Source organism: Lutzomyia longipalpis, chromosome 1, assembly GCF_024334085.1.
Source record: "Lutzomyia longipalpis isolate SR_M1_2022 chromosome 1, ASM2433408v1".
Taxonomy (NCBI): Eukaryota; Metazoa; Arthropoda; class Insecta; order Diptera; family Psychodidae; genus Lutzomyia; species Lutzomyia longipalpis.
In genome coordinates, this window is record NC_074707.1 from 22,990,338 (window position 1) to 23,003,469 (window position 13,132).

The following is a 13,132-nucleotide window of genomic DNA, read 5'->3' on the forward strand; positions in this document are numbered from 1 at the left end:
TTCGTTCGTTTCATTCAAACTTTAATTTCTCCGCAAGAGGTCGCTGTTGTAACCCCAAATATTATTGTGAAATCGCGTGATAACATAATTTTTGCGTAGTCCACAATTTTATTCCATTTTCACAATGTCCAAGCAGGAAATACCGCATGTGGACAAGGAGCTTGACCTCTCAAATGCTGGTCGCGGAGTGTGGCTGGTAAAAGTGCCAAAATACATTGCGAATAAATGGGAAAAAGCCCCGGGAAATATCGACGTGGGTAAGCTGAAGATCTCAAAAATTCCTGGACAGAAAGCTCAGGTTTCTCTCGCCCTTTCGGACGCTGTGATAAATCTCGATCCCGCCGAAAAGATTCCCAAGGATCACAGACTCGATGTTTCTGTGGTCACAAAACAGACTCTTGGAGTATTTTCACATGTTGTTCGTAAGTTGACTAAATGAAAATTTCAGTCTTATCCATCAGTCTAAACATCTTTTGATTGTCTCTTACAGCCGGGAAATCAGATGAAGTGGTACCAGAGTCCGAGAAACTCTTTATGGAAGGCAGAATCGTACAAAAACTAGAATGCCGTCCATATGCGGACAATTGCTACATGAAACTGAAACTGGAGTCAATCAAGAGAGCTTCCCAGCCTGTGCGAAAAGTTCAATCACTAGAAAAGATTGTCCACAACTACAAACCTGTGTCTGACCACAAGCACAATGTGAGTATTTGGAATGAGGATTATTTTCCCGAATAATGTTAAATTTTTTTTTACCATTTAGATTGAGTACAAGGAGAGGAAGAAGACAGAAGGCAAGAAGGCTAGGGATGATAAGAATGCAGTTCAAGATATGCTCTTCAATGCCTTCGAGAAGCATCAGTACTACAATATAAAGGATCTCGTCAAGATTACAAAGCAGCCTATTGGATATTTGAAAGAGATTCTCAAGGAAGTTTGTGACTACAACATGAAGAATCCCCACAAGAATATGTGGGAGTTGAAGAAGGAATACCGTCACTATAAGACAGAGGAGAAGAAGGAAGAGACGCCCCTCTCAGACTCCGACAGCAATTAAATGACTTATGTTTCAGTATATATTTTTCTATGTAACATAAATGAATTAACTGTGCCTCACCTTACTACTTTTTGTCTACCACATAGCTCTCTGAACACCCGAGAGTTTGTTGTAGTCAGCCAAGTGTCTCCACATGATTCTACTCATTCGCCACCGATGTACAACTCCACGGGGTCTCGATGTAATACAGCAACGCTCTCTTACTCGGTTCAGGCAAGAATCCCGTGGAAAAGCATGAATTTCTGCATCTGCAATCTCACGCAATTCAATGGGTAGGATGTCGTTCTTCCTCAAAGAATTCACTCTCAATCTGGCCACTGCATGTTCTTCAACAATCTTTCGGCGTTTCACATCTTTTCGCATTCGGTTATCTGTGTATTTCGTCCTCACGGGCAGAATCTGCAAAGAAACTTTATCAATTGAGTCCCCAAGAATGCTGAGAAAGAATAAAATTCACCCGAGGAAGAAGATTATTCACTTGGGATGATAAAAATTGTAGAGAAAACAAACGGAGGGCCATTTTTTGTAGTTATGTGAGGTTATGATGGAACTTGACTGACAATCCGCTGAAACTTCAGAGTGGAAGTGCGATGGCACCGGCAAGACAACGAATTATCTCCAACCGGAATTCCGGTGATAATCCCCAAGCAAAAAGACCACCAGTGCGAGTGAAAGTGAGTGGAAAAGGTAGCCGTGACGATGGCCCCAAATCGAAGCACAAATCTTCATTGAATTCATCCAAAAACAAGTATGATAGAGAGGAGGCCACGTCAGGAGATTTTTTATTTCAAGAATATTTCCAGGAATGCTCCACCAGTCGCATCTAATAAATTCTTGATCTTTGGACATGATTCCGCTATCAAATTGCTCTTCACAACGAGACTATTTGCGGCTATATGGTCTCACATCAGTGATTGCGATGAAACCTTCAATTACTGGGATCCTTTGCACTACATGATCTACGGAAAGGGTCTACAGACGTGGGAATATAGTCCGGAATTTGCTTTAAGATCGTACACATACCTTACAGCATGTGGGCTACCAGCGTGGTTCTACAATAGCCTCTTCGTTCCTAATCCAATGCTGATGTTTTACTTTGTACGCTGCATCCTGGGAATCTTATGTGCTATTGTCGAATTCCATTTTTACAAGTTAGTCAAATCATCTAGCATTACCTACTTAGATTTAAATATAATAATTACGTTTTCTTTATTTTAGAGCTGTGTGCAGAGAATTCGGAATACATGTTGGGCATGTTTGGCTCATCTTTCAATTCTTCTGCGCTGGGATGTTCATCTCTTCCACTGCTTTTTTGCCAAGCTCCTTCTCCATGTACGTGGGCAGTGCTGCTCTAGCCGAATGGTGGTTCCAACGATACAACTCTGCTGTATTTCTAACAGCGATCTCCGCACTGCTGGGCTGGCCCTTTGCAGGTGCTATCGGACTTCCAATTGCCTACGATATGATATTCCGACAGAAAATGCTGAAGAATTTCATTATTTGGACTGGAATTTCTGCAGCTACAATCCTCATTCCCATGACCCTTATTGATTCTTCGTATTTTGGACGAATTGTCGTCGCCCCACTAAATCTCATCATCTACAATGTTTTCTCATCGCACGGTCCAAATCTCTACGGAGTAGAATCATTCACGTACTACCTCGTCAATGGATTTTTGAACTTCAACATTGTCTGGCTACTGGCTTTAATAACGCCAATCCTCCTCGTCATTTGTCACTACTTCGTGCCAGCAAAATCAAAGAGTACGCTATATTTGCCACATTGGCTTAGTTTAGCGCCCCTCTACCTCTGGCTTCTCATATTTTGGCCTCAGCCTCATAAGGAGGAAAGATTCCTCTTCCCAGTTTATCTCTTGATCAATTTATGTGGAGCAATTTCCCTGGATGTCATTCAAAAAGTCTACTTTCGCATCAAAGGCCTTCTTCGGGGTTTTCGTCCAGGCAGCCACTACTGGGATGAATCAACTCTCGTGGCGGGTATTTTCATTGCCATTGCTACCCTCCTCGGAGTCTCGCGGATATTTGCTCTCTATCGCAACTACAATGCTCCCATAAATATTATGATTGAGTTCAACAATTTGGCTAAAGATAAAACACTGCAAGTTGATGGGCCCGTAAATGTTTGCTTTGGCAAGGATTGGTATCGCTTCCCCAGCAGCTTTTTCCTTCCCACACCTAACTATCGCGTGAGATTTATTAAATCTGAATTTCGGGGAATGCTGCCGGCATATTATGATGAAACCGCCAATGGTACGCAAATCATACATTCCTACTTCAATGATCGGAATGAAGGGAATGATTTTATGCTATTTGATTACGCCAAATGCCACTTTCTCGTCGATTTGGATTTAGGCAAATACACAGAGCTGGAGCCAAACTATCTCAAGGATAAAGAGTGGAACGTCTTGACCACGCTGCCATTTGTGAATGCTGAAAAATCCAACAGCATTCTCCGAGCATTCTACATTCCATACTTCAGTGATAAATACGTTGAATTTGGATCTCTGAATCTCCTGAAGAGGCGGAAGCTCAAATTTGAGTAAATTCTCCGTGTTTCTAGCAGCAATAGTTTCCTCTCTAGTCAGTGGCGTGACTCCCAGATGGATGTTCGTGTCGTGTAAGTGTGCAAAAATTCTTTTTAATATGAGTAGCAAAATATAATATATTAGTGATTAAATGAAAATTTCGCATTTTACAAACCTTATACATTTTAGCACAAAATGCAGAAAAAATCAGAGAGTATTACAAGAATAAATTAATCATGAGTCGGAGTTAGAGCGATAACGTTGAAACGCACTTCATCCGGATTGTCCTCCATAAAGGTCTTACAGATCTTGGCAGCATCCTGAAGAAAGGTTTCAGATGATGTTGGCCCGTGTTTCACAGGGAACTCTCTACTGCCGTCGAGTTCAAACAATTGGCCGTTTTTATTAACGAATGCAATAAAATGATAGTTGACCTTATCATGAGGATCAGGAGCTTCGGTTTGTCCCTCCTGGGCTACCTCTTTGTGTGTTTCGATGAACTCCTCGCTACCTTCTAGGATGCGGCCGCGTTCCTCAGGAGTCAAATTGCGTGTCTGGTTGAGATATTTAGTTAGAATTCCATTCTCCTCCAGCTCAACATCTGGGTTGTTTGCAATGCTGTGGATAAGAGCTATTGTTCCACAGGCATTGCGGATTGTCTGACGCATGTAGAACAAATCAGTGGGATATGTTTCAGGATTGGCTTTCTTCTCAGCATTTTCCTTGGCTACTTGAGCTGCGTGCTGTTAAAAGTAAACGAGTTAATTGCATTAAATTAATTATTTTTAGGCGATGCTGATGTGTTACCTTATCTGAGCAGGGAAACAACAGAATTACTGCTCTAACAGGTTGAGGCACCCACTCGAGCATGTCCGGTTCCAATCCAATAACATCAACTATATTCCATTTCTTTGAGACCCCCAAATTGTAAATGAATTTATTGAGAACCTAAGAAATAAGGAATTTTATCCGGCAAAACTTATATTAGAGTAAAAGTATATGAATCTCTTACATCAGGGTTTGATTCCAGTGGAACTAGCCAGATAGTCATATTTGCAATTTTCTTTTATTCTTTCTATGTTAAAAATAAAGAAAATTAAGGAATAAATGCAAATTTCTCAAACTAATATAATTCCCAAGAAACCAAGAATTTTTTTTAGGTTCCTTCCCTATAATTTCTACACCAGAGGTCAGCACTAGATGCCGGTTTTTCTTCTCCATGTCCCGGACCGGAAAAAAATTCTTACAAATCTCATAGACTTCATATTATTTATTTCATTGTATATGAATAGCAAATATAGGTATATTTGACAAAGACAAATTCAGCAATATTTTGACAATATTTCACATAGAAATGCATTTCATGAGATATTTCATTTTTCACTTCAAATCGCATAAAGAACTTATGGTAAAGCAGTAAATTCCCAGCAAAGCAGTGGAATTAATCCTGTGTGGCATTGAGAACAAGTACATTGAAGCGCACTTCATCCGGATCACGCTGCATGAATACTTTGCAGATCTTGGCAGCATCTTGGAGGAAAGTTTCCGGGGAAGTTGGTCCATGCTTAACTGGAAACTCTTTGCGGCCATCCAATTCAAGTAGCTCTCCATCCTTGTGTACAAATGCCACAAAGTGATGGATGATCTTTTCATCTGGATTAGGAGCCTCAGTTTGTCCCTCCTGAGCCACTTCCTGATGTGTCCCGATAAAATCTTCGTTACTCTCGAGGATCTTTCCGCGTTCCTCTGGAGTCATATCACGTGTCTGCTTGAGATACTTGCTCAGGGTACCTCCCTCATCCAATTCCACATCCGCATTATTGGCAATGCTGTGAACAAGAGCAATTGTCCCACAAGCATTTGGGATCGTCTGACGCATGTAGAACAAATCGGTGGGATATGTCTGCTCTTTTCCCTTAAGCTCCTCATTCTCCTTGGCACGATGGGCTTCATACTGAAGGAGAGATTTTTCTTATAGGTTTTGGATAAAAGCAAAAAATAATATTTTCTTACGGCATCTGAGCAGGGAAACAGCAAAATCACAGCTTTAACTGGTTGAGCCACCCACTCCAGCATCTCCGGTTCCAGACCAAAAATATCAACGATGTTCCATTTCTTGGATACTCCCAAAGTATAGATGTACTTATTGAGAACCTAAATTCATGAGAAAAAAGATTTTTTTTAACTTTATGGCTTCCTGTCCGGAAAAGGACAAAATGTGATGCGTCACCCGGCTTAACCAATTTTTCTAATTGGAAAATCAATAAGTTATAAAAATTCCATGAAATAATCTTTTTAAAGTCTTCTAAATTCAAAGAACATTAAATAAATATAAAGTAACAATCCAATATCAATAGTCTTGCGAGTTTTGCATTATTTTTGCATATCAATTTACAATAATTGTAAAAATGGAGGGTTTCATTGCGTCTCCCTAAAAATGTTCCATTTTGTCGTAAAATTCTTTAAAAAATACATTACCTCGGGATTAGATTCAAGTGGAACGAGCCAGGGAGTCATCTTTTCAATCAATTGACAAATTCAAATTACAAAAACAGGAGATAATTCTTCCAAAAATGCTATAATTTTCTTTCAGACGAAAAACAGATTGAACGCAAAAACAAAATCAACAAAATTTTCTTCTTTTCGGCTTTTTTTCTACACTAGGGGGCAACACTGCTGCTTGTCAGAGCTTCGTATATTTTCGGGAATTTTTCTCTTTCTCGCTTCTTTCTTTCTCTTTCTTTCTTTGCGAGTTTCACAATGACTAGTGTTACAGCTAAAGTAAGTTTTACGCTTTTCTTCTAAATTACTTGTTTCAATTAAGTGAAAATAGTGTAAAAATCACCCTAAATTGTCCAGGAAGTTGATTATGTTGAAAGTTTGATCAAAGGACATGCATAAAATTGTCTAAAAGCATGTTTTGTTCAAGCGGCAGTACACGTGTGAAAAGTCAACCATTCCCGGACAATTAGGCTAAAATTTTACTTTATTTTCCCTTTAAGGGCGGTAGGGTTGTGTGGAATAGCTAGAAAATAATTAGATGATTTCATTCAGATGTAGGCTACAAATGAAAACCCTCAAATAGAGAATGTGTGAAGCTTCAAACACAAAACCCATGAACATAACCTCAATTTATGTTGATCTTTTCCATTTTAGCCCGCTGCTGCTCCTGCGGGCGATAAAGCCCCAGGGAAGAAGATCAAGAGGGATAAGGCGAAGAATCCCATGCGAGATTTGCACATCAGAAAGCTCTGCTTAAATATCTGCGTTGGTGAATCCGGTGATAGGCTTACCAGAGCAGCCAAGGTGAGTTTAAATTCCATTGCCAAATTCTTCCTTTGGAGGATATTTTGTGCACTTTTTAGAGCGGAAATATGTGCCCTACTTGTGGTTATTTCTGTTGTACACAAGTGCCAGAGAAAATTCTGCTTATTTGCAACGGTTGCCTACTAATTATTCACCAAACTAGGTGACTTACTCAAGTTGAGACAAAACATCCTGTAATTTTAATGAGATCCCATTATTTTGATGATCAACTTAGATTTCATTTCATTTTTTTTTTGTAGGTTTTGGAACAACTGACTGGTCAACAGCCCGTCTTCTCAAAAGCCCGCTACACCGTGAGGAGCTTTGGCATTCGTAGGAATGAAAAGATCGCCGTGCACTGCACAGTGCGTGGAGCTAAAGCTGAGGAGATTCTTGAGCGAGGTCTCAAGGTGCGCGAATACGAGTTGAGGCGTGATAATTTCTCCTCTACGGGTAATTTTGGCTTCGGTATCCAGGAGCACATTGACTTGGGTATCAAGTACGATCCCTCCATTGGTATCTACGGTCTTGACTTCTACGTCGTGCTGGGACGACCTGGTAAGGCTTTGAAATGTTCTTAAATGTTTCATTTTCGCACAAAATTAGGTGTTGATGATTTATCAGGTGTCATTGACATTCAGTCAATGTGCGTAAAATAAAATAATTCTCCAGCCAAAAGTGGAATTTAGTTAAGTTTAGAAAATTTTCATGGTTGGAGATTAATATTTTTATTTCTAAAAATCTCATTTTTTGCATACCTAATAACCGTCTTTCGCTTTTAGGATTCAATGTTGCCCACAAGAGACGCAAGATGGGAAAGATTGGATTCCAGCATCGGCTCACAAAGGAGGATGCCATGAAGTGGTTCCAGCAGAAGTATGATGGTATCATCCTTAACAGCAAAAAGTGAGGCATTGCTCGTGTGAGCCAATAAACACCGTTGCACTGCGAAAAAACGTTTTTCTTTTTTTTTTTCTCAAAAATTTTATTAGTACAAAAAATAATTTTTATGAGAAACATCGAGTTGAAAAATGCACAAGATGAGGAAGGGGGATGAGACATTTTTCAAAAAAAAAAAGTTTTCTTAAAAAAACTACAATAAGATGAACATAAAATTGCTTTGGCACTATAAAAGATGCGCGCAAGAACATTTAAGGGGAGATTCTTTTTTGTTAAGTGTTCAAGATTGCATTCGAGAATCAGGCTTAAGATTCTTTAACTGGGTTAGAGAGGCGGGTTAGAATTCATCATGACGCGTGAGTGCTTCACCAAAGTCCGTGGCCTGGGAGCCAACAAAGAGATCGTACTTGTCGAGAATCTCATCTTTGGTCAACTTCTCATCAGCATCGGTGTCAGCTTCGTAGATTAGGTGACGAGCCTCAGCTTCGGCATGATCGAAATCTGCTGGGATGATCCATTCACGAACTTCTTCACTGTTGAGGAAACCATCGGCATCCTTATCGCGGTACTTTGCAAAAGTTTCCCGTTCATTTTTCACCCATTCGGGCTCTTCTTCGCCATCCTCGCTGGCTCTGTACATGTCTCCAATGTACTCATCCACGGATACCTTTCCATCGCCATTCTTATCGATATCTTCAATGGTTTCGGTGACGACAACATCTCGCATTCTTTGACTGTCTTCGGGATGCAGAAAATCCGTAAATTCCTTGCGTGAGAGATGATCATCCCCATCTTTATCAGCAAAACTCCATCGTCGTCGATCTCTCGTTAACATGGCTTTGTAGGAGAATCCCTCATTTTCGCGATCCAAATCACGTGGATCCATATCATCCATAAACCCATACACGGCCTTTCGATAGGCTTCCCAGGGAATCGTTTCATTACCACTAGGATTGTGCTGCTTCCACTGACGCTCTACATCATCCTCAATGTATCGCCGCTGTGTGAATTGGATCCAATTTTTCAGCTCAGCCAAATCCACTAGTGCATCGTTGTCAGCATCAATCTTATCCACAATTACCCTAAATGAAACATGGAGAAATGCATATTTAAAAAAGACTGCACTCATTGAGCCCACGCGCGTGATATCATTGCAATTTTTCTCGCGTGATCAACAAGAGGATGTCATTTCCTGCTATGCCCTCAATCAATCTAAGAAGAAAAATGCAAGGTGAATCAATTCCTTGTACTCACCCTAAACGTCTTCTACTCTCTTCCGGGGGTAGTTGATCGAAAGTCTTTGCTTCCTCCTTCCCAAGGAACGCCTCGTGATCATATTGTGTGTTGTGCTGCTCATTTTGAAAGTGCTGTGCGTCCGACAGATCATAGTCTACCACACGCTTCTCCTCTGGCTTTGGGATAGCCGAAGCCGCCAGGATGGTCACCATGATGAATGTAACACAGATTTGCAGCATCCTTGAGTGTTTTGTTCACTTTACAGAGCAAATTACTGTATGTATGAGTTGAAAAAAGTCCACCTAGATAAGGAAAGAAATTTCTAGAGATCTTGGGTCACAGAACACAAAAAAAAAATTATCAGCTAAATTTCCGGACTCGCGTCTTTGGATGCTGCCGCGCGACTGTGCCAAATTCTCACATCAACTCTATGTTTTCCCACCAAAAGGCAACGCGAAGAAGCAAGACGTGGGAGGAGGGTTTTTAATGAGAAATACAAATGTGAGACAGTGACACAAATTCCCGGCTAACATTCTGGGATTTGCATGTCGTCTCTGCTTCCATTAGCAATATTGCCGAATTAAAATGCAATCATCAATTAGCTTGTAAAGCAACGTCAGAAGGAATTGAACCAATTTTTAGGAAGAAAAAACAACAGGAAATATGAAAAATCAAAGGATCCCCTGCAATGAGGAAGCCCAGATTCCAGAAGAGTGGATAAAACGCCAATTAAATGCGACGAAGAAGGAAAATTAACTCACCCAGACTTTGTGTTGCTGGAGAAGGACGATTTGGATTAAAATTGTGGCCTTGCAAATGGGATTCTTAACTAAAAATGCGAAAATTTGTGAGGAAGTTACTTTTTTTGTGACTTTTGAGTTCCAACAACTCCAACAATGAGTTGGAACCCAAAAAATTTAGGGGTTTATCAATACATACGTCAATGCACTTTCACAAGTTCCATCATTTTTGTTGTTCTCAAGTTATTTTATAAAGTTTTGCTCATCATAAAATGCTCATAAATATTCACTGTATTTATACTTTGTTACATAAATCAGCATAAAACAAAAATTAATTGATGTAAAAGAAAATATTATAAAAACATCTAATCTTTTAAGCATATAAACCTTTGGACTTAAAAACGGTCAAATAAAATCGAAAAAAACTAAAAGCCCCCTAGTGGCAGATTTTTCCTCGAGCATTCTTTTCGTTTTTGACGTCTTCAAAAAAACACACGAAGGTGAAAAATACTCACAATTTATCATTTTTCTCCCATTTTCTTCTATTTTCTCCCCAAAAATTTAGTGTAAAGGTAAAAAAGAACTCTTTCAAAATATTTTAATGCTGTTGGATCCAACGCCGGTGTAGTTTGTGGGGGAGAAAATACATGAGAAATTTTGAGACTTCCGCACGTGGCACATAACCTCAAAAGCAATCAATAATTTGTATTTTCCGGCCCTTCTGTAGATCTCAAGATGACAAACTCAAAGGGATACCGTCGTGGCACCAGGGATATGTTCTCCCGGCCCTTCCGGAAACATGGAGTCATTCCCCTGTCCACATACTTGAAGGTGTACAAAATTGGAGACATCGTTGACATTAAGGTAACGTTGTGATGAACCTAAAACTTATTCTGAATTTGCTTTTAATTCTCCTTAATTTATCTTTAATTCAGGGCAACGGTGCAGTTCAGAAGGGTATGCCCTACAAAGCCTACCATGGCAAGACTGGGCGTGTGTTCAATGTAACAGGTCATGCTCTCGGTGTGATTGTCAACAAGCGCGTCCGCCACCGTATCATCCCCAAGAGGATCAATGTAAGAATTGAGCATGTTAGCCACTCCAAGTGCCGCGAGGACTTCCTGAAGCGTGTCAAGGAGAACGAGAAGAAGCTGAAGGAGGCCAAGGCGACGGGAGTGTACGTAAATTTGAAACGCCAGCCAGCTCAGCCCCGTGGAGCCACAATTGTCAAGGATGCCCCAGAACCCATTGTGCTGGCACCCATCCCGTATGAATTCATTGCGTAAAGAACCCAATAAAATACGGAGAAACTTATATATGGCTAAAATGTATTTTAATTGCTGCATTTTTCTCACTTTTCCTCGTTAACATAATTTTACAAACATGTCTAATAACAGGCTTATTTTCCACTCTACAAAATGCATCCTCATTAACAGAAAAGAATCACCATCTAAACGCGCGTGAGAAGACAATAAATTAGGGGATATTTTGCAATAAATATTAGAGATAGTGGGCGTGTGTGGATATTCTTATAGGAGAGATGGTGCTTCCTCAGAGGCAGTCTCGTGACTGGTAAAAAAGAATGTAGCCAGTCTCGGAGGATTTCTGGATATCAGAAGTCGGCAATCCGTAGAAATCTTCAATGGTGCATGCCTCAATTTTCTGCAAAGAAGTTTTTATTTTACGAAAATTCTTGTTGAAAAAAGGATTAATTATTACTCACATCGACCATGTCGTCGTCAAAAAGAAGCCAGAAGCCGTGGCTTTTGACAATGGAAATGTAATGACCACGATTTGGTCCAGACCCACAGTGAATGACAACGGCCATCAAGTCGTATAGCCTATCAGGATTGAGGGCATCATCGGACTGAAAAGAATCCTCCAATTAAATAAAATTTGAACATATACATAATTTAGAATATGGAAACACTCACCGTATTAAATAGTCTCAATTCGAGTGGGAAGACCACCCGATGGGATACTTTGATGTGTCTATTGTATTGCTCCATGTATTTGAACCGTTTTAGATGCAGCGCCAAGATCATCGGCAGCTTCTTCACGCGCATCCTCTTCTGAGCTTCCTGGTAGCTACAGCAATTATCGCACTTGAATTTATTATCACTGCACAGTGTTTCAGTGTTACTGAAGCACTTGAGGCAGTGCGTAATGCTCGTATTCTGGTCCACATCCACCTGCAGATCAAAGAAGTTCTCATCCTTGCTGCTCACTGTCTCGCAGTTGAGGCACCTCGTTTCACTTGTGAGGATTCCCTGGAATATTTCATGGACCCACGTTGGTTCCGGCGGGGATTCTGTATTCCCTCCCCCCTTGCCTTTGGTATGTTGATTTCGCTCCGCTAGGATAATTTCATTGATGTGATTAATGAGGAAATTAAGGAACTCATGAGCATCCTGTTGCATATAATTGTCAAACTCCTCTTTCTCCTTCCGAAGGCGTGCAATGAACTTCTTAGGTGCAATCGAACCCACTTTCTTCTTCTGGGTGGCAATGCTATAGAAGAGATCCGCTAGGCAGGAAAGCAGTGTCTCTTTTGTTCGCTTATTCTTTGCCTTGTACTCCAGCACCTTCTCCCGGAATGGACGGCAGAAATACAGTGCCTGAAGCACGGAATTGCTGTAGCATGTGTTACCAAACTACAAATGATAGAAAAAATACAAATAAATTCCCTGCTTGACTTCAGGCTCCGCAAATGACCTTCAAGATTCTTTTCGTTTTACTGTGGAACTTACGTTAACTAATCCAAAATAGTGCTCATTCGGTGGAAACTGATCAGATCCAATATCACGTTCAAGCTGAGAGATATTTGCTCCCTAAAATACCAAAAGAAGTACCCTTGAAAATAGAGGAAGAGCAGAGATTTTCCGAAAAGTCCATACCATTTTGGTTCGTTCTCATCATCAACAATCAACAAAACATCCTATTCTACTTTATTCGATAATTGACTAATAATTTTTCACACTAATTCCCGCGAACAGTTTCCACGCTTTCTTTTCACACCAAAAGCGTTACCGGAAAATGTGAAAAACTTGAAAATTTAGAGAAAACAACAATAACAGAATTTTTACGTTCTGAAAGTGTCAGAAATTGAAATCGCTCCTTGCAACAGCAAATATTGTAAGTGCTGTACAAATTGCTATCTTTTTACGATATTTGCTGCTGTAACCAACGAAATGTGGTCAATTTTCCACGAAATGCAATCGACGTGGCTTCGACTTTTAATTTCGCGGAAAATGCGAGAAAATTTAGAAAAAACTTCCGTGCGAAAGAGACACTACCTGTGATGTGCGAGTGAGAAAATCATGCTGAGATGGCACATGAAGAATATAC

General features: G+C 40.2%; 9 protein-coding genes across 11 annotated transcripts; 4 read left to right on the forward strand and 5 right to left on the reverse strand.

Moving 5' to 3' along the window:
* The first annotated feature begins 50 nt into the window (after window positions 1–50).
* Window positions 51–1,111, forward strand: LOC129797226 (general transcription factor IIF subunit 2). The gene is made up of 3 exons (XM_055839597.1): window positions 51–422; window positions 491–702; window positions 764–1,111. The coding sequence occupies exons 1-3, from the start codon at window positions 125–127 to the stop codon at window positions 1,055–1,057; spliced, it is 804 nt and encodes a 267-aa protein (XP_055695572.1). The 5' UTR covers window positions 51–124; the 3' UTR covers window positions 1,058–1,111.
* LOC129797234 (28S ribosomal protein S14, mitochondrial) lies at window positions 1,059–1,622 on the reverse strand. Its single transcript, XM_055839608.1, has 2 exons — window positions 1,515–1,622; window positions 1,059–1,456 (listed from the first exon to the last, which is right to left on the reverse strand). Exons 1-2 carry the CDS (start codon window positions 1,575–1,577, stop codon window positions 1,133–1,135), a joined length of 387 nt encoding a protein of 128 aa, XP_055695583.1. The 5' UTR covers window positions 1,578–1,622; the 3' UTR covers window positions 1,059–1,132.
* LOC129797210 (alpha-1,2-mannosyltransferase ALG9) lies at window positions 1,617–4,040 on the forward strand. 2 transcript variants are annotated; one of them, XR_008751309.1, is made up of 4 exons: window positions 1,648–1,805; window positions 1,861–2,208; window positions 2,276–3,694; window positions 3,792–4,040. XR_008751309.1 is itself a non-coding variant. In XM_055839568.1 (3 exons), exons 1-3 carry the CDS (start codon window positions 1,648–1,650, stop codon window positions 3,618–3,620), a joined length of 1,851 nt encoding a protein of 616 aa, XP_055695543.1. In that variant the 5' UTR covers window positions 1,617–1,647; the 3' UTR covers window positions 3,621–3,760. The 2 variants fall into 2 exon arrangements, 1 of the variants encoding a protein (XP_055695543.1); XM_055839568.1 differs by lacking the exon at window positions 3,792–4,040 and having other exon boundaries at window positions 1,617–1,805; window positions 2,276–3,760.
* Window positions 3,713–4,777, reverse strand: LOC129797230 (ubiquitin carboxyl-terminal hydrolase-like). The gene is made up of 3 exons (XM_055839603.1): window positions 4,615–4,777; window positions 4,410–4,550; window positions 3,713–4,345 (listed from the first exon to the last, which is right to left on the reverse strand). Exons 1-3 carry the CDS (start codon window positions 4,651–4,653, stop codon window positions 3,833–3,835), a joined length of 693 nt encoding a protein of 230 aa, XP_055695578.1. The 5' UTR covers window positions 4,654–4,777; the 3' UTR covers window positions 3,713–3,832.
* An 80-nt stretch (window positions 4,778–4,857) lies between these two features.
* Window positions 4,858–6,282, reverse strand: LOC129797229 (ubiquitin carboxyl-terminal hydrolase-like). Its single transcript, XM_055839602.1, has 3 exons — window positions 6,081–6,282; window positions 5,616–5,756; window positions 4,858–5,556 (listed from the first exon to the last, which is right to left on the reverse strand). Exons 1-3 carry the CDS (start codon window positions 6,117–6,119, stop codon window positions 5,044–5,046), a joined length of 693 nt encoding a protein of 230 aa, XP_055695577.1. The 5' UTR covers window positions 6,120–6,282; the 3' UTR covers window positions 4,858–5,043.
* Window positions 6,283–6,305: 23 nt separating this feature from the next.
* Window positions 6,306–7,864, forward strand: LOC129797231 (60S ribosomal protein L11). The gene is made up of 4 exons (XM_055839604.1): window positions 6,306–6,383; window positions 6,759–6,908; window positions 7,169–7,466; window positions 7,691–7,864. The coding sequence occupies exons 1-4, from the start codon at window positions 6,363–6,365 to the stop codon at window positions 7,816–7,818; spliced, it is 597 nt and encodes a 198-aa protein (XP_055695579.1). The 5' UTR covers window positions 6,306–6,362; the 3' UTR covers window positions 7,819–7,864.
* Window positions 7,865–7,866: 2 nt separating this feature from the next.
* Window positions 7,867–9,981, reverse strand: LOC129797223 (calumenin). The gene is made up of 3 exons (XM_055839595.1): window positions 9,806–9,981; window positions 9,063–9,346; window positions 7,867–8,890 (listed from the first exon to the last, which is right to left on the reverse strand). The coding sequence occupies exons 2-3, from the start codon at window positions 9,281–9,283 to the stop codon at window positions 8,146–8,148; spliced, it is 966 nt and encodes a 321-aa protein (XP_055695570.1). The 5' UTR covers window positions 9,284–9,346; window positions 9,806–9,981; the 3' UTR covers window positions 7,867–8,145.
* A 195-nt stretch (window positions 9,982–10,176) lies between these two features.
* On the forward strand, window positions 10,177–11,098 carry LOC129797233 (60S ribosomal protein L21). 2 transcript variants are annotated; one of them, XM_055839606.1, is made up of 3 exons: window positions 10,177–10,284; window positions 10,512–10,648; window positions 10,720–11,098. In XM_055839606.1, the coding sequence occupies exons 2-3, from the start codon at window positions 10,520–10,522 to the stop codon at window positions 11,068–11,070; spliced, it is 480 nt and encodes a 159-aa protein (XP_055695581.1). In that variant the 5' UTR covers window positions 10,177–10,284; window positions 10,512–10,519; the 3' UTR covers window positions 11,071–11,098. The 2 variants fall into 2 exon arrangements, with proteins under 2 accessions (XP_055695581.1, XP_055695582.1); XM_055839607.1 differs by having other exon boundaries at window positions 10,277–10,356.
* Window positions 11,096–13,114, reverse strand: LOC129797221 (ubiquitin carboxyl-terminal hydrolase 46). The gene is made up of 5 exons (XM_055839593.1): window positions 12,682–13,114; window positions 12,535–12,615; window positions 11,719–12,438; window positions 11,508–11,651; window positions 11,096–11,446 (listed from the first exon to the last, which is right to left on the reverse strand). Exons 1-5 carry the CDS (start codon window positions 12,682–12,684, stop codon window positions 11,336–11,338), a joined length of 1,059 nt encoding a protein of 352 aa, XP_055695568.1. The 5' UTR covers window positions 12,685–13,114; the 3' UTR covers window positions 11,096–11,335.
* Between the last annotated feature and the right edge of the window lie 18 nt (window positions 13,115–13,132).